The 26431-nt window shown below is 43.4% G+C and overlaps 1 protein-coding gene across 5 annotated transcripts in view; it reads left to right on the plus strand.

Moving 5' to 3' along the window:
* The window catches only part of LRP4 (LDL receptor related protein 4), a 95682-nt gene that overhangs the window by 12435 nt on the left and 56816 nt on the right, over positions 1-26431 (plus strand). For 3 of the 5 annotated variants that reach the window (XM_032692196.1, XM_032692198.1, XM_032692201.1), the window contains exon 1: positions 1474-1593. The exons of the other annotated variants lie outside the window; for them this stretch is intronic. In XM_032692196.1, coding sequence (XP_032548087.1) covers positions 1509-1593 — 85 coding nt within the window. In that variant the 5' untranslated portion in view covers positions 1474-1508. Of the gene's footprint in view, positions 1-1473; positions 1594-26431 lie in introns of those variants that run through there. 5 annotated transcript variants of the gene reach the window in all.

Here is a 26431-nt window from a genome sequence, read left to right on the forward strand (position 1 = left end):
GGATCTATTCCTATCGTGATGCAGTCATTCTGCAAATAAAGCAAAAAGTCTGCATTTTTAAAATTGTGGTGGCTATGTAATGTAGATTTATACATGGTTTGCTGCTTACTGTTTCTTACCGTGTTCTTGCTCTTAGGAGTTCTCCTCCTCAGTGAAGCTGTGTTGAATTATTTTTTCTTTACATTGAGCACAATTTGTCAAGACTCAGTGCCTGTTTTAATTTTACACTGACATTTTAAATAATACCCCTTGTCTTCACCATTTTACACTTAATTAATAGGAGTGGCGGAATTCTCTCAATCACATGCTGTGCTGTTTACTTACTCTTGTGATTATTTAAAGGATGGGATTAATTGCAGCTTTCTTGGATTCGTCTTTGTGAAGGGTTTAAATAAGACCATTCCTATCCATTGGCTCTTTGGTGTCAGTTTGACAAAATTCCCATCTTCCCCTGTGGTCCATGGTTTGGACTATCTGAGTCAGCTTTCTGTTCAAGTTAATACTTTGAAATCAACTGAGATTAATTATTTAACAACAGGTTCTTGCATTGTCAATCTTATGTGTTAAAATGCCAAATCATGCCACAGAGGATCATAAAACTGGCTGTAAGGATGATGTACAGTGAAAGCCTGTCTGCTTTTTAATGCAGTACAGAGCAGAAGGCACATAAGCCAATTGTCCAAGTGTTAATTGCTACTCCTACAGGAAACGACCCTAGCTCTTTTTTTTTTAGGCATCCGAAATTCATACATAGTCAGCTGTCTTCGGACAGTGCGGCTATAAGGAAAACAGAGCAGAATGCTTGTCATGGACGGAGGGAAAAATCATACCTTTCTCTTCGGTAGCAACATGTATGCCGGGCAAAGGGCTCGTGAATGTTTCCCTTTCGAAGGGTGTTTGGCAAACGAGGATGGGACAGGGATAAGGGCTCTGCGATTTGTCTTGGGTATAGATAGCTGGCACAAGCCGGGAAGCGGTGGCAACGCGCGGGGACCGGAGGATACCGGGCAGCTCTGCGGCGGGCAGCCGAGAGCCCCGAGCGATGCTCCTGGGCGGCGCTGCGGAAATTGGAACAGGGAGAGCCGGCACCAACAGTCTCGAGCAGCAGGGCCGCTTTAGTAAGGGCTTCCCCGCCGTCGGCAAGGGTGGAGCGGGTCCGGGGGCGCTGGGAGAGCCTAAGGGTCTCGCAGCAGTTGCCGGCGGCAGTTCTAGGGGGTGGCGAAGGGAGGTGTGTGCCTCGCTGCAGAGCCGCAGCCCCGGGACCGCCTTTGCCGCGCCGAAACTTTGCGAAGTGCCTCGGCGCTGGGGGGAGCGGGGCGGGGGCTGCCCCAGCGGGGCTCCTCCTCCGGGGCCGGGCCTCGGCCGGGCGGAGCGGGGAGCGAGCCCCTGGTCCCGGTGTTGCCGCAGCTGCGGAGGGAGTGAGGGGTGGTCGTGCCGGGTGCTCCGCGCAGGAGGAGCTCGCGACGTCGCTGCGGGCGGCCCAGGCGCGGGGCCGGGGCGCTGCCACCATGAGGCGGCGCGGCGGGGGTTGTCTCCTGCCCGCGCCTCCGCAGCTCCTGCTGGTGCTGCTGGGAGCGCTGCTACGCTCCAGAGGTAAGCGGCTGCCGCGGCACCCTCTGCCCCGCGGCAGCGCGGGGGGCCCAGCTGCCGTCCCGGGCTCGGCGGCGGGGATCCCCGCCCGGCCGAGCCGCTCACCTGCCCGCGCCGCCGGGCGGGGAGCCCTGCCCTGCCCTGCCCCGCCGCCGCGCTTTGTCCGCGCCCCGTCCCGCGCCCGGACGCGGCGCTCTCGCCTTGCCCGTGCCCCGGCGCGGCGGGCCGGAGCCGGCGGGGTCTCCTGGCAGGCCAGAGCGCGGGTCCCGGAGCGGCGCTGCCCTGGCCGGCGGACTCTCTCCCCAGCGAGAGTCCGCAGAGCCCACGCGGCCGCTGCCCCCCGCGGAAGTTTGGCGGCGGGCGCGGGCTTTGTTCCCGCGGTGCGAGCGGCGGGCCGGGCCGGGCCGGGGCGGGCGCGCAGGTTGCCTCGGAGGCTGCCGTGCCCGGCGTGTCGGGACAGCCGCCGCTCCGGAGTAGGAATGCAGCCGCGCACCCGCCGCGACGGGCCCCTTAAAGCTACAGCCCGGCTCTGCGGTGGCGCCCCGGGCTACCTGCCTCGCCTCGGCGGGGACTGAGAGTCCTCCCTCAGCGCCCTGGCAGAGCGGGGCTGGGGCAGGAGCGGTACCAAAAGCAGTGGCGAGGGGAGGGCTTCGCTGCGCTCTTAGCGAGCCGGGAGGTAGTTCCATCAAGTCTCGCCCGTGGAAACTTTATCTTTGTGATTGCTCCATTAACTGAAAAGCATCTGCTGTTTCTTCGTGTTGTACGGTGGAGCTCTATTTTACTAGTGCACCCAGTGGAGAAGAAAACATCTAAACGCTTCGCGGAATTGTTTATAAAAAGTTAGAAGGCTTTTGGGGGAGGGGTGTGGAGAGGAGATACGTACCTCATTTCTCTCCCTTCACTCCTTTGGCAGCTGTTGTATAATTTCACCCATCCGTTTTCTCCTGTGCTACTCTGAAATTACAGGAAGCATTTGCAGTAGTGCTGCTGACCTCCATCATTCTACAAGTATTGCCCCTGGGGCACAATCAGAGAGAGTTTGGGTTTCAAGTAATATTACTTCTCCTCTAACAAGAAACCTAATTGCAGGCAGCTTTGAAGAATGTGCTCAGCCAGCTTGGAAAGACTGACTAGAGAGGGCCATAGTTCTGTGTATCAGAAAGTCTGCTTTTTAGAAACCAGAAGTACTCTTAAGTTCCCAAATGCCTCACAGATACTCAGCTGACATCTAGGAGGGAGAAGGATCTAAACCATAGATCTTAGTTTAGGTGCAGATCTGGATGTGTTTTATTTTGGCTGTTACCCAGGTGCTCCTAGTTAATGTGTCTGGGTTGTTAACAGCCATGTGGGACATGTCTGATTGTAAAATGCAGGTTTGCTAGTAGGTGGTTGTGCCTTGATGTCTCTAGGATGCTTTTTTATGGCAGTCTCTCTCTCTCTTTTGAGTAGTTTTCCCATCAGTGTGCACTTTCATGTATCCTCTTGTCACATAAATGGGAGTTTATGATTGGACGTGCCAACTACTTCCAGAAGTAAATATCCTCTTTCCTCCATGGAAAGATATGTTTTGCAATAAGGACACAATTCCTAAGCAATCTTTTTCCTGTTTGAAGCAAGGAAAAACATGAGGAGGTGTCAGGATGGAGGTGACAGACAAAATGCCAAAATTTGTGATGACTTGGTGTTCCTTCCCTTAGCTAGAAATTTTTCAACGTTGTCCTTTAGAAGTACCTCCAGGATAGTGTACAGCTTAACTGTCATAAAGCATCCACAGCCACAGAACTCACGATGCCAAACAGGTAAATTGTTAGAAGCACCTGTACTCTGCCTCAGTACAGGAGCGAAAGCGTACAAGTCTGCAAGATTGACCTTTGACTCTCATGTAGTGGATAGTGGCAGTTAAAACTGGAGAAGTCTGTGCCAAAAAAAACCAACCCAAAACCATTGAAAGAAGTCTGCAAGTATCCTTGGAAGAGCTCTTGGAAGAGTGCATTACAGGCAAAAATAGACATATATAGAGAATTTAAAGCTAATGGCATGCACTGCTGGTGGATGGTGTGCAGAAGGACCTCATGCTAAAATGGTCTGTGTTAGTATAACTACAGAATGTCACAGAACCTGTCTGGGTAATGTGTTTGCTATTCTGGCTCCTGGAGCTCTGCCAGCAAAATAAATTGTTAATATCAGAACTTCACTTCCCAAACATCTTGACTACATTTTAGAGTCGCAAGCCTGAAAGCAATACCTTTGTAGAAGTGAAGTTTGCAGTGGGAATCACAATCTCAATTATGTGTGCTTGGCATTGCTGTTGGTTCTTCCACTCTCAACCCAGTGTAAAACATCCATTTTCTTATTGTCAGCTTGGAGCTGATAACGTTCTACTTCCTGGGTGTGCTGAGAGTGCCAGGGTTTACTGATGGTCAGGTTGGATGATACTCACAGATCTCATGATCGTCCTGAATTATCTTGATTGTTTCTTTTTTTCGAAGTGCTGATGGCACTGAGTAACATCCTTACACTTCTAAAATGAAGAGTAAGGTGCTGCAGAATGCTGACATACAGTGGGGTTTTGTTTTTGTTGGTTTTTTTACTAAAATGCGGTAGAAAAGCACACAGCACAAATATTCCAGGATGAAATTAATGGTGTATATAAGCAATTTTCTTTTATATTTTCTTTCCAAAAGCTTTCAGTTGTGTGCTTTAACACTGTTTTGTGCAATAGAGAATCCCTTCTTGTATCATGGGAGTGTGGGTGTATGCAGAAAGAAAATTAATAGGTTCTTAGTTACATGAAGTGCTTGCATTTCCAGTGTGTCTTGTGGACCTTGAAGAGACATATTCTGTTGCTGTGGGCCACAAAATGGGATTTCAGAGAACTTGGAGCTGTTGCACTACATTGTGTTCATTGAAGTTACAGAAGAAAAAGTGATTGGATATAAACATTATCCAGTTGTCTGTAGTTCAAACCAGAAGGCAGTACTTGCTGTATGTGAACTAGAAAAAGAAGTTAAAGTGATTTACATTTTGTTTTTACTCCTAAAAACCTGTAGTTCTCCAGACTGGTGAAATTAACATTAAAAAATAGTTATAACATTAATTCTGTGAGAATGATCTTTAGTCTGATAATGCTCTTGACTCTTCCTGCACTCTTGTGAAATAGGCAAATATTATCCTTGTTTTGTAAATGTGGGAAGTGAAGTAGAAATTGTCTTGCCCAAGGCCAACTCCATTTGCCGTAGAATGCAACTTAACATTGAACACAATAGAATATATGCTTCATAACACTTAAAAAAGCTGATAAAGAGATATTATCTTAAAAACCAGTCAAGGTTTTAAAAATACGTTTGTAAAGTAAGCACATCTTACACCTTCACTGTATTCCTCTGCTGCCTGTGACTTGTGGCTATTTCTCTTTTTAATAATAATTCTGTTTCTCTTGCTGATGATCAAAAGATTCTTAAAACCACAGAAGTTTTACTGACCCTCTGTTGGAAAGGGTGAATTGGTAAGTAATGTGTTGTTGAAATAAATGTACAAGAAAAGTGGATATGTAATTTCTCTAGTCCTCTGTTATTTCCACCTTAGCTATTTGTGAGGTTATCTTGGAGGGGTTTACATAATAAGATGATATATATATGCACGCTTAAACTGACTGTCTTTAAGATGATTGGCTTTATCTGATAAAAAAAACATCCAGAGCTGGAGCTCTGGCGTACAACAAACCCCCTCCATTAATTGGCATACTGTATTTAGTGGCTGTCTGTGTTTCACACAAGTTCCAGAAAACACTAATTGTAATTTTGCTTTATGAATCTATTGTCCTTGATGGTTAGGCTCTTGCTTTTGTGTCTCTAGTGCCAGTGGTTCTTCGCTATGGCTGTTTCATTAGGTATTACTCTTTTATGGGATTTTTTTGTCTCGACTGGGTGAAGACTGGGCACTGTAATTCTTCTTGAATATCTTCTTTCTTACATCTATATTCCCTCTAGATTTTAATTTCCCTGTACTAAAGGTAGTAACTATATGGATTCAGGGGTTTGTGATTCTGTAGGCTTGTGGTTTATTCATGCTATATACCTGGTCACTCTGGGATTGTTACCTGTGAGTATTTGACTGCCCTCATGTTGTGGGTGAATTTGTGTTCAGGTTTTTCAGCTTTCCTGGCATGTTTTTTTGCCTCTGTTATGCAGAACTGTCTGTTAAATGCTGAAGCATTCCATCCCGTGTATTTAGTCTGAGGGAATCAGTGTTACCGTGAGGAGCAGATCTCCTCGGCTCCTGTGAACCTAGATGAAAGGAGACTCACTATGCAAGGGCAGGAAAATAAGTTTTCATAAAGACTGCATTAACATTAAACGGAGCTGATATTTGTCGACTTTTGCATTGCTAAATTGTGGGTGACTGAAACTCCTCATATCAGGGAACCGTGTTTGTTATTTAAAATAGAAGAAAAATAAAAAAGGGGATTGAACAGTCATGAGCCTGATTCTGATGGTATGAGATACGTGCTTATAGCAAAATGCTTCATATTAGTACACCTGTGGGTTGTGAAAAGTAGTAACAGAAGCTTTGTCTGTCATGATGTTCTTAGGTGATTAGGTTCTTGCCACCAGTCAGCAAGTCACACACCATTAAGATTATCAGACAGTAATGTACATGCATATTCAATGCTTGTACTGCCAACTGCAGTTTTGTCAAAAAGTGTATGACCAAAGGCAGTGCAGACTTGTTTCTCAAGCTGTTTTATGTTGATTGCAATTTTCTGGTGTTGCAATACTCAGAAGTAAAAAGTACCAGATTTTTCCCCTGGAAGGGGTACTATAGGATTCATTTCCCTGTACTACAGTGATGAGGTTGTGTAAAGAACTGTCATCCAGCAAAGCTTCCAGTAGAGAACATACTTGCCTGAAAACAGACCCTGTATTCTGTAGTGTCAAGGTGAAGTTTTACTCTCCTGGCTACCAGCATAGTGACTTCCTCAGCATGCCCTAGCAGGGCATAGTCTTCTGTGTCTCTTTGTTACTGCCTAACAGCCCCTCCCAACTGCTGCAGCTTTCTATTTCTATTGCATAGCAGCAGTTCTTTAATCGGAAATCTTGTTAGTATTCAAGGATAATTGATCCGACTCTCTGGTAGGGGGTGGGGACCCAGCCTTGCATCCTTCTCCTATTGCCACCCCCAGTTTGACCCCTGTTGTCTCTTTGTTTTCTCCTGTTAAGTTTGTGCCAGTGATGTGTGTGTGTGCTGTTTTTCCAAGCAGCCCGAAGTTGGCTGTAACCAAGAGCAGCAGTTAAATAGAGCCCGATTTCCCTGCTTCCTGGCGTTTAGTTGTTCGGCTCCATTTTCTGGTCTTCTGTGTTTTTGATTTGCAGAGAAGGAACTTACTTGGTGCCCCCAGGCATCTCTTAAACCCATTAGAACAAACTCCATTATTTCACTGTACTTAGAAATCCTCCTCCTTTAGTCCCAGCATCCATCAAAATAATGTATCCTCTGTAGGCCCTCTGAAAAATGTTTAATAGGATCTTTTCAAAATCAAGGAGAGTTCCAGTTGGGAAGGGGGAGGGGAGAAGGCTAATGGAAGATCTGACTGTGACTTGCAGTAAGCCTGAACTTGGCCTGTGTCAGCTTTCCCTTCACCTCCATGCTGAGGGAAAGCTGAACAGAGCGGATCCAACACTAGGATCAAAGCTGGAAACAAAAGGCTTTGGGAGAAAAATTTCCCGTCTGGCCAAGAGGCAGCCACACAAAAGTGGTGCATAATTTATCACTCAAGGTTTATTTCTGCTGTGCTCCTTCTGGAGAGAGAAGGAAAAAAGAAGTGACTCTCCTGCTGTTTTGAAGTGGATAAGTGATGGCTTTGTAGACTTGAGGCAGGAAGGGGCTAGAGATACCATGGAAAAACTTTTTTAGTTCATTCTGTACTCAGTTCCTCTCTTCTCAGGCATGGTCAGACATTATTTCTGTTGAGGGGAACCCTATTCTTGCATTTAGAAGTTTCAAAGAGTGAGGACTTTTAACTTCTCTCGTCATTTCCAAGTCACAGTATACAGAGTGGTGCTGCTCTTGGCAAAACCAAGTTCTTTGACTTTCTGAGATGTTTTTCTTACCTTAAGGATTGGTTTAAGTGCTGTGGCTCTTTGTTACGTGAAGGAAGAGGCTACATTTGCCCCAAAAGGTTTATAGTCTAAATTGGACATCTGACATCTGATAAGTATCAGGGATGTGATAATTCTACTGGAATAGATAAGGTCACTATTAAAATGGCATAGCTTTCTAATCAAATTTCCTTTATCTTTGGTTTAATGGGAAAAGCTTCTAAAGCTTTTCATTCCAATCACTTCTTAGAACAAAGATAGAGAGGAGTTTTGGGTAGGAGTTGGCATCAAAGACTACTGAAAGCTGGTAACTGTGTAAATAAGGATGAGGAAGCAGATGCAAAAGTAGTGTAAACCATGAGAAGAAGGTGTATAGGAGTACAGGTATTAACAGAAGCAAAGATAGGCATTTTGGAAATGAGAGCCAAGGACTTGAGCTGGCAAAGGAACAAAAGAGTCGTGTAAGGAAATCCAGGGGGAGTAATTATATAGGATCTGATGGCAGAAAGAGTTGTTAATTAGGTAGCATAAAAGATGGAAATTTTGAAAGTGAAGATGAGAACTGAGCAGAATTTCCTTGCTGAGGCAGGGAAACACTTAACTTGTTAGGGACCCGCAGTAGAGTCCCTGACCTAATGGAGTGATTTTATGAAATATCAGGAACTTAGCAATGAGGGCAGAGGTGGAAAAGGGAGACTGATATTAGCATAACATTGAGTTGGTGAGCCCATGAGATAGAGGTGGTAATGAAGCTATATGCAGTTGTGGAATATGGGACCTGTCAGCCTCAGGAGCACTTACAGCCAGAAGGATTTCTGAGTGGGACGTCCAGGAGGATATTTTGGAGGACAATACGCTATGAAAAAGCGTATGAAATGGGAGGCCAGAATTGAAGAGAGGAGCTGGGAGGTTGGAGATGATTGCCTGGATAAAGACGTAAAGTGAGAATAGGAGATTACTTTGGGTTTGGATACAGAAGCATTAAGTCTGGTGGCAAAAAATGGCACCTTTCCTGGAAAAGGAGCCTACTTCTCTTCCTGGTCTCCATTAAGAATCACTATATGAAACAGTGAGTCACTACTGTGAACTGTTAAAACACAGACACGTGATATTCTCATCCTCCTTCTCTGAAAGGCTCCTAAGAAGCATTGTGTGACTATGCAAGTTTAGAGGGAAATACACACTCTGCTCCTTTAGCCTGAATCTCCAGCTCTGTCAGTTCATTTGACTTGGTGACAGCTGGTAGTGTCTGGGACAGGTTCTTGCTTAAGGTGCAACCATTCACTGTATCAGAACTGTCTCGTGGGATCTAGGATTAGAATAAAATAAAGTCACACCTTCATTTTTTTTCTTTGTGCTCCCACCCAATTTTAGTTCTGAATTTCCATAACTGCTGAATAGTCAAATCCTTTCTTTGCAACTGTGAGGTCAGGGGAAAAAAAAAAAAGAAGTCTTAGGGTTGTAATTTCCTGGTTCTTTTTCAAGCTTCTGAGGATGAACCAGGAGGTGGGCTAATTCTCTGAATTAAAATTACATTTGTTAAGAGGAAGCAAACTTTACTGACGTCCTTTCTTTGTTATTCAGACTTTGCCACTTCTTCGAGCTTGACAAATTGAAGAAGTGAGGTTTTGAGGCCTCAGAGATTGTGTTCTTCTTGCTGTGATTTTTGAAGCCTGCTGCTCTTGAAAAGCCTGAATTGAGTTTCTTATGGCTGAAGGACGTGCCACTGATTTGTGCTGCCTTTATAAAAGGGCCTTGATCAGCGTAGTAACTATTAGCATGAGGAAAAACATAATGAGTCTACCTGTGAGAGAAAACTGGAGAGTTTGTGGCATGGGAAAGAGGAGAAAGATTGGAGGCTGCCATTCTAGAGGCTTTAATATCTAAGAAGCAGGAGAGAATAGTCATTGGTAACTAGGACTGCTAGTGGGCTATCTGCATTTTTGTCATGGATCTCAAGTAGAAGTATTCAGCGTCTGAAGCTTAGAAAGCATGATGTGGGAGTAGGTGGGAGACTGGGTTGGGTCTCCTGACAAGAGCAGTAGTCATTGCCCTGCAAACAGACCTGAATTTAGTACAAGGAAAGAGCAGGTTGAACTGAGAGCTGTATCCATGCAGAGCTGAAGTGGTGAAGGGATTTTTCTTGAGCATTGACTTGGAAACAGAGAAGGATTGATTTGTCTGGTTAGTGTGGTTACGGCCCTTTGCTATCTTAGGGAAGACTGCCTCTGGTCTGACTTCTTCCCTGATCCAGTGAATGGCAGCTGCAGGAGGGTATTGACTCATGAACAGCTGATTCCTTCATGGTTATCTCCACCACAAGGGTGGTAACCTCATATTTTTCAGTTTGAACTGTCACTGCTCATGAATCAATTCTGTCTGTAGGCCTTTGTTAGTTGCATTTTTGAGTGCAAGGAAGAATTCAGACCTGCAGTCATCGTTACCTTAAACAACAGAAGACCTTTAGGCTTTCTGGGCATTAGTTGCTTGTTTGGGGTTCTTTTGTTTGTTTTTGTTGGGTTTCTTTCCAGACATAAGATTCTTTTATCTGTGAAGCAGGTGGATCACCTGCCTGGGCCTCAACTCTACTAGAAGGGCAGCTTTGTCATCTTCGTATCTTTGGCAGTTATGTTGAGTAATTTCTATGCTACCAGTACTCACGTAAGAACAATGCTGGTGATCCCTGACTTCTGCAACCTTCCACTACAAACTTCCTTGGCTTGGAGCAGCTTATTCACTAACAGGAGAAGCCTGTTATTTCTCTGAGTTTTCTCTTGTTTGTGACCTGCTTTCTGTGAACTGGAAGATGAGGAGTTGAAATCTGTTGCTCTTAGTGCAAAGTCCAGACTAGAACAAAATAAGCCAATTACTTAGGTTAAGTTTTCCAGTCGGTTTTGGTACTTCCTTTCTTGCCTTGTTATGGTTAGTTCTTCACCCGTAAGTCTTCAAGAGTCTGGGAACAGACTTTTAAGATAGGAAGGAATGTTTAAAAAAAAAAAAAGGGGGTTAATTCCTATGATATCTGTAGTAACTTTTTCTTGGTTGGTTCTGCTGGAGGAGCAAACTTGATAATGGTATGTATGCTGGAGGAATAAGAGGAACTCAGATGATTATTTTTTGAGAAGTGACCTATGAGCAATTTTTGTGCTGCAGGTGCTTTGGAACAGACTGGCAAGGAAGAGGGGTGGCAGACACTTGTGTACTTTAAATGCTTGGCAAAACCCCCTCTTTAGCTTAATCAGGTACACGAGGTGAAATGTAACACAGTTACGATATAGAATTAATAGTAGATACAGGGCAAATTAAAGCTATATACAGTCCATCAGTTGTAAGATAAAAATAAACAGTACTCAGACAGAAGCCTTCGAGCAAGGAAGGGAGGGAAATGACATCTTTGGTATGTACATCTTGACTTACCCACTCAGGCGAAACAGCCTCTGAGCTCAGGCTTCCGATTAAGTGACTGGGACAGCTGCCAAAACACCTACATTTGCTAGCTAATATACAGCAGTGCATTGGTCCTGCAGGTTAATCTGGGAAAGGCATGGAGTGTTATCTGGGTTTTTGGGGGGCTTTTTCTTGAACAATATAATAACAACACGCTTTGCATGCTGTATGTTAAGATCTTAGATGTGGTGGCAGTGCTAAAATTGCCTAATGAGGTGTTGTGAGGAAAGAAGGCCACCAGAGTTATACCACAGAAGACCAGGTATGCCTAGGGAGCCAGCTTTTTTGACCTTGCAGGCTGCATACCAAAGTCTTTAAGGTATGTGCTTTATGGCTCTGTGCCCTTTTGAGACAAGCAGAAGATGAATGGCTCATAGGAGGGAAATGACAGTAACTCCATAAGGAGTACATGATCTGTTGCAGGATGGGACTGAGCTAAGGTGGGAAGGCAGCACGGTCCCTCTACAGCCCCACACTAATCAGCCTCAGGGACCCTTGCATTCTTGAGTCTCTGTGTGGCTGTGCTGGCTGTGTAGTGGCCCTAGCAAAGGAAGACAATGTTTCAACTACTCAAACTATCAGAACTGAATACAAGATTTTCCTCCTATACTAATCAAGAACAAATTAAATATTTGATTCCCATAAGAATGAACTCCAGAGTTCTGTATGTAACTAAAGGGAAGTTAACTTTTTTATTTTCAGATGTGCAAAGACATAGTATTACTAAACCTATGAAATCTGTCATGGTTGCTACAGAGTAGGGTGGAAGGATTTCTGTTGCTGATCTTAGCAGCACCAAAACCAAGTCTTTTTATGCAATCTTGGCCAAAGCAGCAAAAGTTGTCTCCACCTAAAAGTACTAGAGAATCATAGGCTGAAACCAAATGAAAACACTGTCCATTCCTATGAAAACATTTTTTCTGGGGTTTGACGCTCCTTTTGAGGCTAATGAAGCAAATAACTTGATCCAAAATTCACCTGAGAAACTATTCAGAATCTAAACCAGAATGCTAGTTTCTGTAACAAAAAAAAAAATAAAGAACTCTGAACCTGCTAGCCAGCTAGGCTGCCACAAGTTATTCCACAAAGTTATTATGCTGGCAGGTAGTACCAATGAAATGTGCAAAATCAAGTCAGACTCTTACCAAATACTGAACTGGCGTGTGCAACTTGGTTTACAAGTTGGATACAGGGAGAATACCATAAATCAAACAATAAATACAAAACAATGAGAAATTTCTCAAACAATGAGAAATAAAAAGAGAGACTGAGAAGAAAATCTTTTAATCCTATGAGTAAAATATAAATTATAATAGAGCAAGGAAACACCTTACTAGAAATAAAATGTTAGTCCTTGGAACATTTTCATTTCTGTCTTTGGACTCCATGCCATACATCCCTCTGTTTAGAATCTCTGTGCAGGCAGGCACTTCATATGTTGAATCCACTTCTGGGAGAAACTCAAGCGTGCTGTCTTTTACATGTGGGTAACACTTGCAGAGCTTGTTTTGCCAATAAAAGTGTCTCTGAATTGTCTGTGGTGGGATGTGGTACGAGTTCTGATGTAACATGAGGCTCTTTGTAAGTGCAGATTTTGATGAGAATTCGTCTCTAAAATCTCTAGTAATTTTATTTTCTTGTTGCTCTTGTGAATTGGCTCCTTTCTTTCTGTGGTCCGTTGTATAGATGATGTTTGAAAATGAAATGCCTTCCATCTGGTTAAGAAATTTGATTTATCCTAGGATGCCTGAATTGCTGTCTTTGCTAGTAGGAAATAAACAATGTTCCAACTGTCCCTAATTATCACCCACTTCCCTTCCTGCAGATCCATGTCTCTTGCATGAACACTAGAGGAGATGACTTTTATGGATCAGTTTTCCTATCCTCTGTTCCTTCACCTCTCTCAGTTTAGTCTTCTTCTCCTGTTTAAACTTTGTAAATTATACACACTGCTTAGAATGATTAAACAATGGGCTGGACAGTAGAGATGTGGCTTGCCTGGGACACAGTCAGTTGTTCCAGGTGGCATTAGGAATGCAACTCCCGAGGATTTACAAGGGTATATTACTGAGTAGGGTTTAGAAATTTTTGTTCCTGCTGCCTTTTCCTTTCAGAGATTTCAGTAAACTTGATATCTCTGAGAGAAATTTTTTTGGTGGGGATGCTAGGATGTTGTCACTGCTGAGGATTGTTCTTCTCTGCCCGCAGTGTATGTGGCTTGGCCTCTAGCCATTAGGCTTGCTTGGCCCAGGGGTGTGGTTTCTTGTTACGCATAGTCTAGTGCAACTGTGGGTTGCCCCACAAGGGCAGTCTCACCCCCTTGTCCCTTTGATAGGTCTGTGTGGATGTCTGCTGGATGAATCAGTTTAGCTTGTTGATGTGCTCACAGAACTGGTCTGCAAAATGGTGAAACCACAGGTTGTGTGGTATTGGCAAGCTGGAGTGAATTGCTCTTCAGTGAGCTCATCAATATAGACCTGAAGGAAGGATGGAGGGAGGCAAGACTAACCAATTTTTTGGCACTGGCTTGCTGCTTCTTTTTTTACCTTCACAGTAATTTGGAAAGATTTTCCCTAGAAACAAGGAAAGGTGAGGATTCAAGTTCAAGATTCAATTTCTGTGGCTTATGTAAGCATAGATCTCTTTATTGTATTGTACTTGTATGACAGTCTTAGTGCTGTACGAGTGTCCAGATGTGGTGAAAGATCAACTTACAGATGTTGCAATTGGTGCAGTACATTAATTGGTGATGCCTTTTGTGGTGGAAATTTCTATTCATTAAGGTTGGAAGCAAAGACCTACTATCTTGTTTTAGTTCACCTAGCACAGACTTATGTTGTGAGTTGTTGCCAGAGAAATGGTCATTCTAAATACAAAAGGCTTTATCCCCTTGTTAGTGCCTTGACTTTTCTTCCTTAATCTTGCCTTTTAAATGACTGATGTCTAGTAGAGGGTTACTTTTTGACCCTTTTTTGCAGAATCTGGATCAAAGTTTTGCTTGCTCTCCCCACCACTCTCTGCTGATACAGTATGATATTGTGGTTTGACAAGCCTGGCCTGGGCATGCACACAAAAGGAGGCACAATCCCACTTTCCTTCCGAGTTGATACAGAAATGGCAGTGCTGATGCTGAGTGTCTGGTTAGTCAAAGGAAGACAGAGCTAGCTGTGGGAAAACATAAGCTGCCTAAACGACCATTCGTGTTCTCCCTGAATGAATATGTGGCAGGCTGAAGGGGAAGATTTACATAGGCTGAATCTTACACATGAATTGTCAATTGGATCACGTAAAGATTCACTCTGATGGAAATCAGAGCCTTCATGGTGTTACATGCAGCATGTCTGTACAATAAGGATGACCCCTGCTCTAAAGAATTAATAATTTCTACATGTAATAAATTGACAGATGTATCAAATAATGAGAACAAAAACCCACAGTGAAATACTGATTAACAAAGTAAATAGAGGCTCCACTTATGCTTTGCCTTTTACTCTGTGTGTTGATGCTTCTTGTCCTGTCTTCTCCATCCCTGAAATATCTTTCTGTTGAAGCTATCTTTCTCTGTTCTTTTTCCCTCCTCTGATACACTGTATGCAACATTATCACAATTAGACACGTTTGTTGTGTCTCTGATCTGGTACTGGCGGAGTGAAAATTCTCAGATATAATGTCCTTCTAAGAGGATTTAGTTGCTCTTTTTGTCCTAGGCAGTGCATGTTCCTGTTGTCTGCCAGCATATTCAATAAGCGGTTGGCATTAGTCTAATGAGAGGCATCATATCTAAACCAAGGTTGCAAAGACCTGTTCTGCCTTTATGACTCTTCCACCCTTTCCCCTATCCTGACTGTAATAGCTCTTAGGATGGATCGCAAATGGGTATTTAAGCATGTAATCACAAAGGTCAAGAAATTTGAGAACAGAAGCATAACTTGGACTTGGTTAGGAATCCAAGTGTTAAACCCTGGATTCCTGACTTGGGATAGTTTAACTGTGGCAAGCTTTAAATAGTAATTTTTGAATGTTCCTTTTTGATGCTTTGTAGCAGCAAGCTAGATTGCTGGGTGGAATTCTGTGAATACGTAATTGGCTCCAGTGGCTGTATTTACCCAATAGCTTAAGTATTTTTCCCCATAACCTTTGGAGATCAGCTGTACAGAACTTAACTTGGGAGTGTCATCTTTGCAGGCTGTGACATAAAGGTTACCTATGGTTGTAGGGCCAGGTGTGCTAATAGTTAGGTCTTTTTTCTTTTTTTTTTTTTTTTTTCTCTCTAGGGGTAGTTGGCAACTTTACTTTGGAGTCTACGGACTTTTTTCTTGTGAGGGTAAAGAACTGTACCATGGTGACTGGTTGCTTAAGAGCTGGTTTTTTTCTGCACAGTGAAGTCAGTGGCTTTTTCCCAGATTAGAATGTTACGTTTTTTAAACATTTATTGTACTTAAGTATAAAATGATGTAATTTGCTGTGTTTAGTCCTTTTTGTAAGAATTTTCAGCAGATTAGCATGCCTATCCTACTTCTAAATGTATGAACACTTGATAAACAGACTGTAAGAAGAAAATAACTTGTGAACCACTGGAGTAAATACATCTGTAGAGCCTTAAACAGGAAATGACCCCAACTGCTTCTGTCAGTTTGGCTCTAAGGCCATGCTTCTGGAAGCAGTGAAGCAAAAGAAGGAATCAAACTGGGCTGAGTGAGGAGGAGTTGGAAGATTGTTCAAGTTTTCATCTTTTTGAAGCTCGTCACTCGCTGGACCACTTTTGCTCATCTGTTATTTACCAGACTGCGTGAAGCTGTTCCGGCTTATGGGGGTCATGGAACTGAGAGTAGGGGAAGGAGGGCTAGGAGCTCTTCAGGGTATTATTACTGATGAGTACATAAAACCACCGTCTTGAAGCTTCTTTCCTGTTTTGAGCAAATATCAGTATGTTTCTGGAGGACCTGAGAGTTGTGTTATCACTTACATATAGTCAAATCAAGACTGCTTCCTGTCCTTTGCTTATTGTGCACAGAAGGTTTGTTTAGGAAGGATATCTGGCAAAGAAATCAAGAAACTAGATTATAGCATGAAGGGCAGAAGATTATAATTTCCCCATGGAAAACAGTCATGCTCTTCTGAGGACTTGATACCTAAATCATCTTGTATGTATTTCAGTTTGCCAACTGTTTGTGCAGTTATAAGGAGGGACATGGGAATGATTTCCAGAATGCTGTTGCTATTTGTAATGCCACATTGATAGTGTATAATAAAAAATGGAGGGAGGGTAATGAAACTCTAAGCACACTTCTCAGAATTTGGACTTAATGGATGACATTCAACCTCAGAGTAAAGGACCAGAAAATGGGAAATCTAACTGAGCTCAACCTCTGAAGTTGAGATGAATGCCATCATGACGATAATAGTGTGTAGCTTAGTGGCGTACTGTGACTTCAGTTGATCTGATCTTGGCTTAGCAAGATTTGTTGGCTGAAGGTCCAAATGTACCAGATGATCTTACTTAGAGAACGATCCATAGGAATAAATGTTATGTTCTTACAGTGTTAGGGAATGGCAGTGTAAGGTACCAGAAAAATTTAGCTAATTTAGTCAAGATACAAACTGCACATTAAGGCCTTTTTCCCCACCACAGAAATATTTTTTTTCTTACTGAAAAAAATAATTTTACTGCACAACCACTGAAAAAGATTACTATATAACTCTTTCAGTTAAAAGTGGAAAGACAGAAAAAAAGTCTGTGTCCAACTGAAAAAAACTCGCAGAAACTTCTCAAGGTAGATTGTAATTATTGGAGATAAAATTCTGCTATGAGTAAAAGTAACTAGACAAGTAGCCCTGTGTTCTGTTGCTTCTTTACTGTTATCCAGTCATTTTAGGTAGCATTTATAGCACTGATGGGCTTGGATTGTTCTTTGATCAGAGGAAGCACTCTGTATTTGGCTGAATAATATCAAGTCTTGCAATGCCCACAAACTGACTCAAAAGCTTGACTCAACTTGATTTGTCCATCGTACCCTTTGGGTAGTCCCAAAGTACAGTGGAATAACAGAAGGAAAATTGCTCTTGAGTCATCGCGGTAAATGCATCTGTGAGACAGGAGACACCACACAGTCTATTCATGGTTTTTGGCCATGAGATCATGGTTCTAGCAAAAAACACAGCAGTGTGCCTGCATGTAGGAGACGGAAGAGTTTAAAAAGCTTTTTCAGTATCAAAAATTCTTCTTCCAGGGCTGAATGATAGGTATGCTTAAATGTTTTCTGACCTTTGTGAGGAATCTTTTATTTAAATATGCACTTCAGATCCTGGAACTTGGTCCAGGAAGTAATATCAGAAGCAGTTCTTAATAATATTGTTAATACAGACTCTTCTCATGAGAAAAATCTGCAAGCCCGTTCAGCCTGCATTGTAGGGAAGCAATGGTTATTTCAATATGTCTGCATATCTTCTCACCTGAAAAAACTAGTCTCAGAGAATGAAACTTTCATGAAAGCAGGCAGCACAGTAAAGGGAAAGGACCACAGAAGGGACTTGGCTGTGGGTGAAGTTTCCTCATGGGTTTGCATTTTGTTAGACATGAAAGAATCCCCTCCCTCCATTTGGCAACAGATGCACCAAAATGGACTATTAAAGATGAATCCATCTGAAACTGGCTTTGTTAATCCTGCTTCTCATCTAGCTATTGGAATTATTCAGGTGTGCAAGTTGGAGTCTTGCTGGACATAAGCCTATTTCCAGGTTCCAAAGTAGTGGCAAAGGTCCAAATGCTTAGTTCTTCAAGCTCAGGAGATGTTTATTTCTCTCTCATTAGGAGGCAGAGGTCTTGAATGGACTGTTCAAAAGCTTTGATTAGTTTGGGATGTGGATGCTTGGTTGCAGAGTGATATTTCTGGCAAGAAGCATGTTAAACCTGTGTTTTGAGCGAACTGCTTACTGGCTATTTCCCAAATATGAATGAGGTTTGGGGTGGAGTGGATTTTTTTTTTGGTGGTTTTTTTTTTGTTTTGTTTTTTGTTTTTTATGTTTAAACTCATGAAATTTTTGGACTGGATTTTATCTGTTAAGGTTCTGATATTGTGCTCATCGACAGCTTAAGGGTCCATGGAGGCTATGCTCTCCTTTATAGCAAGAAATTATAACTAGAATATCTGAAATAATTACTTCTAGTGATCCACTCTGTGCCTCTGAGTGGCTGAATGTGAGGTAAAAATATTGCTGAATGTCACAGTTTACAGCTTGGCAAATTCCATTTATTTTAGCGTGCTGGATTATAAACTGGTGCTTTAGGAGCTGCGCACAACTGTCCTGAGGTTATGTATTGCCAGATAAGATCCTCCGGATTGCTGGGTCTAGTCTGATTGAACTGGAAGGAAGCTGCAGGCGTGACTCTCTTTTTCCCTCTGGAGACGTGTTTCTTGCTCTTCAGGCCGTGTTACAAGGCCTGTGTGCTCAGCCTGGCCAGGGCAGAAGCTAGCTGAGGGCTTTTGCAGAGGGCAGGGAAGGGAAGGAAAGGTGTCCTATTTACTCTTAAACATCCTCATCGTCTTGGAGCACAAAAGAGACATCTTATAATGCAAGTTGAACCAGTTCTGATGATCTTTCCTAACTAGTTACATCAGAAAGGCCAGGGATCGTTACTTCTTTTGCTGATTTTTTTTTTCTTTCTTTTTTCCTTTCAGCTTTCCTCCCCCTCCACCTTTTGTCTTGCTTTCAGTTCACCCGTCTGCATCTGGTCTTGCCCAGGCAGCTGCTGCTCTATTTGTATGTTCCCTGGGGGAGCTCCGGTGCTCCTTTAAGGTCTCCTGTTGCTTTGGGAATTCACCTTTTAGACATGGTGCTTCATTAGCCTCTCTCATTTATTTAGTACTGTGAGAAAAGATTTCCCCTCCCAAAAAGCAGAAGAACGAGTTTCCAGCAGCATGTGCTTGAGAGAAGAGTGTCTCTATGTAAATAGAGCAGGTTTAAAAGCTATTGGCAAAGGAGCGGCTGGAGAGTTTTTGAAGGAATACTGTTTGACCGAGTTGGCGCTGTGAAGCCCTTTGGAGGCTGAAGTAATCCCCCCTGCTCTTTCTCACCCAGGGAAGGCTTGCCCACTGATGAGCGACCGTGCTGCCCCTGTGCACTGTTGCCTCTGGTCCCCTGCCTTGGTCTCAGCACGGTTGCTCCTTTTTGTTGCTGCTCGTTAGAGAAAGAGTCATTCGGGGTTTTTGACCATTGGGTTCTATGTTTCCTCATTTGCCGTCCCTCTCCCCTGCTGGGCGTTGTGGGAGAGTCGTCCCCTCTGCAGGCGATGGTGGGAACGACCCCAGCCTCACTTATCATCGGTGACAAATCAATGGCAGCCTTCAGAAAACTGGCCCCCAGGATCCCCGCTCGGCCCAGCTCTGGAGCAGTGGGAGGCTTCCCTGGTGGATAAAGGACTCCTTGCAGCTCTGACTTGTTGCCTTAAATCTAACTGAAGAAACCTTTTCAGTCTCTTCATCAGTGGCCCCCTCCCCTCTAGATTTGTCTTGGGGAAGGTGGTGGCTGATGGAAGGGGGGCACATAGGGAGGTGGGGGGAGATGAGACTGGGGGAGCATTGGGGTTTGTAGCACTTTTTTCTGTTTCCCTTTCACAATAGCCTGGCTACTGCATGCAGAGCTAGGCTCACAAAGCCTCCCTGAAGTGCCCGGAGTCCTGCAGGGCTCCTCACAGTGAAAGTTTGCTGTGTGTATTCCTACCAACAATACAGCTGGGCCCAGCAACAGGCTTCAGCTTTGGGCAAATATTTCTACAGCTTTTCCTTAGTCGCTTTTGAGGGGGGGAGGGTGAGATGGATTTGAGAGGTAGGAGGGGGAAAGAAATTTTGTATATGCAAGGGAGACAAAAATAGATATGGGTGGAGGGATTTATCTCTGGCTTCTGCAGTCCAGGCTTCTAAAAGGAACCTTTGTCAGCATTCAGCATCCACACTAAAGCTAGAGTGTTTGGGGGAGCATCGGTGTTGAATCTGAAGGAGAAGGGAGATTAAGGCACACAACACATAGTGGTTTTAAGCTCAGCCAGTCTCCTTTTTTTTGTTTTTCTTTAAGAAGGAAACATAGCTGACAAGCCCCTTCTGTGTCGTTTCATCCAAAATGTTGGTGTAGACTGAAAATACAGCTTTTTCTTGTGCTAAGTATGTCTAGCTTACTTCTGCTTAACCATTCTGTAGGATTTTATGCTTGATTTCCTGTTCCCTCTGTTACCTGTGAATTATCTCTCAGTTTCTAGTTTATTTGATCTGGGTTCCAGCTCCAGACATGGAATAAATCAGAGAAGTGATATCTCTTTAAAGCAAACTATTACAACTGCACTATCTGACAGGTTTTGGCCTTGAATGTGCCTTGAACCCATTACTGTAGTCCTGGGATAGACCAGTAAACTCATATCTCTGTGCTAGCTCTGTCCCCTGTTTCTAAAGCTGCAGTGGAGATAACCTATACAGGATGAAACTGCTCGATTGTGTCAAGAAGAGATCATGTGAACCCACTTCTCTGTAGCATTATGAGGAAAAATTAACCAGGCCACCTCCTTTAAATATTCTTTTCCATCTCTGCAGGGCTGGCAACGAACTTGGCATGCCCACAGTTTGGAGTTAAATTCTTACATTAGTTAAGCTGTATTGCATGTGTATTAAAGATTAAATGTTGTCTTAGACTTGGTGTTCTTGTTACAGTAGGAATGATATCAGAAACATAATCCTTGTTCCAGATGTATTATGTCAGAAATTAAATTTGAGGTGGAGATGCTTACCTGTGTCAGTATTTTTCCAGGGCAGGGAGTACTTTTGCTCTAAGGTCGTAATTGCACAGATCTTTTTACACTGAGCACATATAGAGCTGTACTTATGGAGACTGAACTTCCTGAACTCTCTGGCCAAGGCCATATGCAGGATGAGCAAGACTACTGTGCAATGGTAAAGCTTGGAGTAAAGTTCTTAGCATGGATATAACCAATGCTTTTAAATAAAGGATATCCTTGCCTTTCATTCGGAGATGGGCATAGAATACGAAACCTTCTTTGTAGAAGGAAATTACTAATAGGCCAAATATAGAACTGAGCAAAAAGAATATAGAATATCTGTAGCCTCCCCAGCATCTGGTGACTGCCCCTTTATTTTATATTATTCATGATATAGTATTTGTAGAAGCATTCTATCCTTAGAGCATCACAACTGCTAGCAAGGCAGGGTTTATAGGAAAAGAGAACAACTTTGGTTAGACCAGCTAATGTGGCTGGAAAAACAAACAAGCCTTTGGGAGCAGTTTGTCCTGAGAACTAAAATAGAAGCTTAAGTCTTTAAGTGCAGGTTGAGAACAGTTGCTTTGAGTTCAGCCTGACTGTGTTAGTGAATTAGAAATTCCAAAGCAAGTCCCAATACCTTTGGAGCAGAAGGGGCATGATGTGTAGGAAGGGAGTGGTGTCACTAGGGCCAAGCCTACTGCAATCTTTGCCTGATTTTCTTTTTCAGTTGATAAAAGTTTCACCAATTGGTAACTTTCCAGGCTGAAACTTGAGGGAGAGAGAGAAGAGTTTCTGCTTAAAACTGCCTGTGAAACTTTAGTTTGGAAAATAGGGACAGAGAGAAAATGCTTCCGTTCTCCGTGTTTAAAATCTTGCCATAGTACAGAAAAATTTGAGAATGTTTGTTAAGCCTCCCATGCTCCAGGAATTAGAAGAAAACCCCACAAACAAAACAGAAGGGGCTTAAGAATTTTTTGGTTTCTCTGAAATTCACGCATGAATGGTGGAGTTGTAAATACTTTTCAAGTATTCAAATGTTTCTAACATTTTCAAAAATTTCAATTGGTACTTTTTTCTGCTGAGTAGGAGTTGAAAAACCTATTAGCAAAAGACCCTTTGACACACTCTGCGATAGACATTGACTGCCCAGTGACAGGCTTGAGTTGAACAGGAGCTCTGCTCCAATTATTCCCCTAAGCAAAGGGCTGCAGAGGAACTGTGGTCTACATAATGCCTTCTGAGAGGCTACCCTCTGGGCTGAGTGCTTCTTTGCTGGCCTACAGGCTGTGAGGAGGAGGAGAAGGCATTAGGCTATTTCTGTGTGATACAAAGCGGTGTTGAGGATTGTGTTGCAATGCAAGAAATAGCATGGAGAGCTATGTCATCCTGCAAGGGATGCACACAAAAACAGTGCAGCTGTGTGATGTCAAATACCGAATAATACAACCTGTCTGCCTGTTCAAATTATTCCAGGTAATTCTAAGGGGTTAAGTTTTTGGTAGCTAGGCGATTCAAATGCTTGCACCTGGCTTAAACTGGTATATGTGTACTCAGTGGGAATAGAGAGAAAGGTGACTGTGCATGCACCTGATTTGGATCAAGTTTGAATTTATGGGCATTTTTCAGGGGAATAAAAAAAGAAGAGAAAAGTTTAGGAGGAAGGAGTAGCAGAAGAGAAATGGGTTATAGAAGCAGGGAAGCTTGTTAAGAGGCAAAAAGGAATAAGGGATTGTGAGCAGGTGGAAGGAAAGTTCTGAGAAGTGGGTGTGAGATGGGACACTCTGCCTTGTGCTCTCTTTTCCTACATCTAGCTATTACATCCAACCTGTACCTCTTACTCCCGAGTCCCACTTTTCTGTAGTGGCTCACCCCCAAAGCAACTTGTGTCTTTCATGTTCTTTTCTGTTGCCTGTCCTTTTTCTTAAAAAAGGGGACTTGCAAGTTTGAGAGGCCTGAGGCTGACCTGTTTGGCACAGTGTTTTATTTCTATATCACCTGTGTTACTCCCCTTTTCTTCCATTGTGTTTTACGAGCATCCAACAGTTGTGCAAGTTATGCTTTGGCATTTCAAGTTGGACACCTAGAAACAAAGGTTTCTGGCTTGGGACTCTGGCTGTCAGAGACCTAGAAAAATAAAGCTGAGGAAACGATTTGTAGCAGTAAGATATAAAGATGAATCTGTGTTTATGGGCTGCTTGACTGTTGTGGTGATGAATACCATATAATAATTCTACATTCAGTTCAGGAGTTTGTGTTGCAAATAAAGTGGGGTTTGTGTGGTGTCATGGAGTGCAAAAGGGGTCTGTTAAAAGCTGAGCAGGTGAATTTAGTTCTGGGATTTCAGTAAAGCTTTTTTTTGACTTGCTTATAATGGATTTTAAATGTCCCATGTAATCGATAGCAGCTGGATTAGTTCTTCTGAAGCATGCTATCTAAGATACTATCTTTGCCAGACTGTTGCTCAGTTTTGAACAGCAGGAAGCAACCCTTTAAAATTCACACCTGTGAAACTAAACTTACTAAAATCTTCCAGGACCTAGTCCCTTATTTCCCTTCAATGGAGAGAAGGCTGGTGTTGGGTTCATGGTGTGTCTCTTAGCATGGTATTTGCTGCTACCTCTGTGGTTAATCTGTTCCTCATGGATCTCAATGTTTTCTAATTTTTGATGCTACACATTTCCTGCTCAGTTGGGGAATATATGTGTGTATGTATATACGCATATACTATAATATTATTTTTTTTCTTGGAGTTTGTCCCGTATTAGTTTCCTTCTGCTTCTACTCCTTCAGGAATAGGAGGTCTAAGTCTCTCCTAACACTGCACTTGCAGCCTCTTTCAACCTCTTTTGACCCACTCCCCAGTGAATGAGAAAGCTGAGTAAGGGCCACAGGTCTGCATGTGAAAAACACAGGGAACGTGAATTGAGATCCATGTTAATTCCGCTCCCCCCTCCCCAAAAGTACCTCGCTGTAATTACAGTTCCAACATCCTCCAGAAGAAAAGGGCCCTGTCTCCCCTGCAGCCCCCCTGGCAAATTTGATGCTCCTTGCAGCAGGGAAACCAGGCGTGGAGTGGAGCAGGTCAGCTGGGGCTTGAGAATGCTCCCCTTCCATGTCTTCAGTGCCGAAGGGGGTTGGGGGCTCTTCCTCTTCCCAGCCCCCTTCTTACCCCTTCCCTCAAATCTCCCAAGTAAATACAATTTTATTTTATTATATTGCTGCTGATCTGCTGTTGTTTTTCATACAAAAAGGGTGGAAGGGGCAAGAAGGAACGAAAGAGTCTGGCGACAGGAAGAGATGAATTGCCGAAGAATGACACTGGCAGGGACTATTGTTCATTTTAACGCTGGAGCAGGAGCGGAGAGAAACGTTCACACGCCATTCGTGGGCATCCTGCTGGGCAGACTAGGAAAGGGGCATTCCAGCTGGTCGTGAGATTTGGCTGGACAGATTGAATTGGGCTGAATAGAATGCTCACTGTTTATTATTATTATTATTTTTTTCTTATAAAGAAGTCCACTGATTAATTGCAATGGAACCCGATTAAAGGGAGAGTCTGAAACCCACACAGACATTACAGACATAAAACTGTCAGCCTACTGGTGTGTGATGACTGGGCCTTAACCCTTTATAAGGCTAATGCAGGAGGGGGATGCTCACCGGAGTCAACATTGCTCAGGCTGTGTTTATGTGTTTGTGTGAGAGAGGACTTCCGTTGTTTGGGGAAGGAGTTGTGTGCACAGCAGGAGACCTGTAAACAGACCTGTATCTCATGAAAGACAGGGGACTGAAGAATGAAAACAAGGTTTGGGGTTATTTTGCTCACGAGGAGTTTGTATGGGGGCTTGCTCAGATGTTACTGGCTATATTTTAATAGTTTTGCAGAACTGAGCAGCCCTTGTCCATGTATGTCTCTCCTTCTGTGCAATTCTGAATGGGGCAGTAGGAAAAATCTGTGAAGAGATATGAAAAGTTCCACAGGCTGTTTGGGGAATGTTGGAAAATAACTTGGTAGAAACATGAGGAACATAAAAACTAGGTAAGTATATAAAAGAATGCTGTAATCTGTGTGAGAACAAAGCTGTAGTTGAGCTGAATATGGGGACTGATGGGGAGATTGAAAGTGGATGGGCAGCTTGGATATATGTTGTCTCAGCTGTGATGGGATGGAATTTCAGGATGCTTAGAGACCTCTTTCTAGGACTGAAAACTCATTTTTATTATATATTTAATTCCAGATGTGTTGAAAAAAGAAGTCCATGTTGTGATACTTCTGGTTTTCTTTAACCCATTTTTTTACTCAGCTGATTTAGTGTCTGAACATGGTTGAATGCCCTCTGCTCATTCTTCTGCTTCTTTAATATCCTGTTTATAGCTTGCTTCTGTTGAGAAGCACAGATGATTTATTCAAATAGACTCTTCAGGCTTTGAAAGGGGTCTGTGTGTTGCAGTGTGAGGAGATTGGTAGGGGGGGCAAACACTCTTGCCCCCCAGCAGTGTTCAGCTTCAAGTGTGGTACAGTAAAGGATGGCAAATAAGATCTCTAATGAGTATGCTCTCCAGTAGTTTTATCTTTTTCTACAGCACCCTGTGCACATGTGTGCCCACTGGCTCGGAAATGTTTCCGTAGAGAGGTGGAAAGAGTGGAGATACAGTTGGAGCAAACAAAGGCCCTTTGTGGGCTCTGGGAAGATGACAGAAGGATTGCTTTTTGCTCTCTAAAGCTCCTCATTCCTTCCAATTCACAGAATGATTTAGGTTGGAAAAGACATTTAAGATCATAGAGTTCAACTGTTAACCAAGCACTGCCCAGTCCAGCACTAAACCATGTCATTAAGTGCCATGTCTATGTGTCATTTAAATACTTACAGGAATGGTGGTCTACCCCTCTGCTGGGCAGCCTGTTCTAATGCTTGACAACCCTTTTGGTGAAGAAATTTTTCCTTATGTATCTAAACTGAGCCTCCCCACGCATAACCTGAGGGTGTTTCCTTTTGTCATATCACTTGTTACTTAGGAGAAGAGACTGACCTCCACCTTGCTATAAACTCTTTTCAGGGAAGTGTAAAGATCTCCCCTGAGCCTCCTTTACTCCAGCTAAACAGCTCCTCCTCCTGTGACTTGTGCTCCAGACCCTTCACCAGCTTCATTACCCTTCTCTGGACATGCTCCAGCACCTCAATGTCCTTTCTGAAGTGAGGGGCCCCAAACTGGACACAGGATTCAAGGTGCGGCCTTGCCAGAGACTTGTACAGGGGGACGATCACTGTGGCCCTGATCCTGCTGGCCACACCGTTTCTAATACAGGCCGGGATGCCATTGGCCTTCCTGGCCACCTGGACACGCTGCTGGCTCATGTTCAGCCGCTGTCGACCGGCACCCCCAGATTCTCTTCCACAGGCAGCTTTCCAGCCACTCATCCCCCAGCCTGTAGCGATGCCTGAGGTTGTTGTGACCCAAAGGCAGGACTTGGCATTTTGCCTTGTTGAACCTCATACAGTTGTCCTCAGCCCACTGAACCAGTCTGTTC

The sequence above is a fragment of the Chiroxiphia lanceolata genome, chromosome 6 (assembly GCF_009829145.1).
Source record: "Chiroxiphia lanceolata isolate bChiLan1 chromosome 6, bChiLan1.pri, whole genome shotgun sequence".
In the NCBI taxonomy this organism is placed as follows: Eukaryota; Metazoa; Chordata; class Aves; order Passeriformes; family Pipridae; genus Chiroxiphia; species Chiroxiphia lanceolata.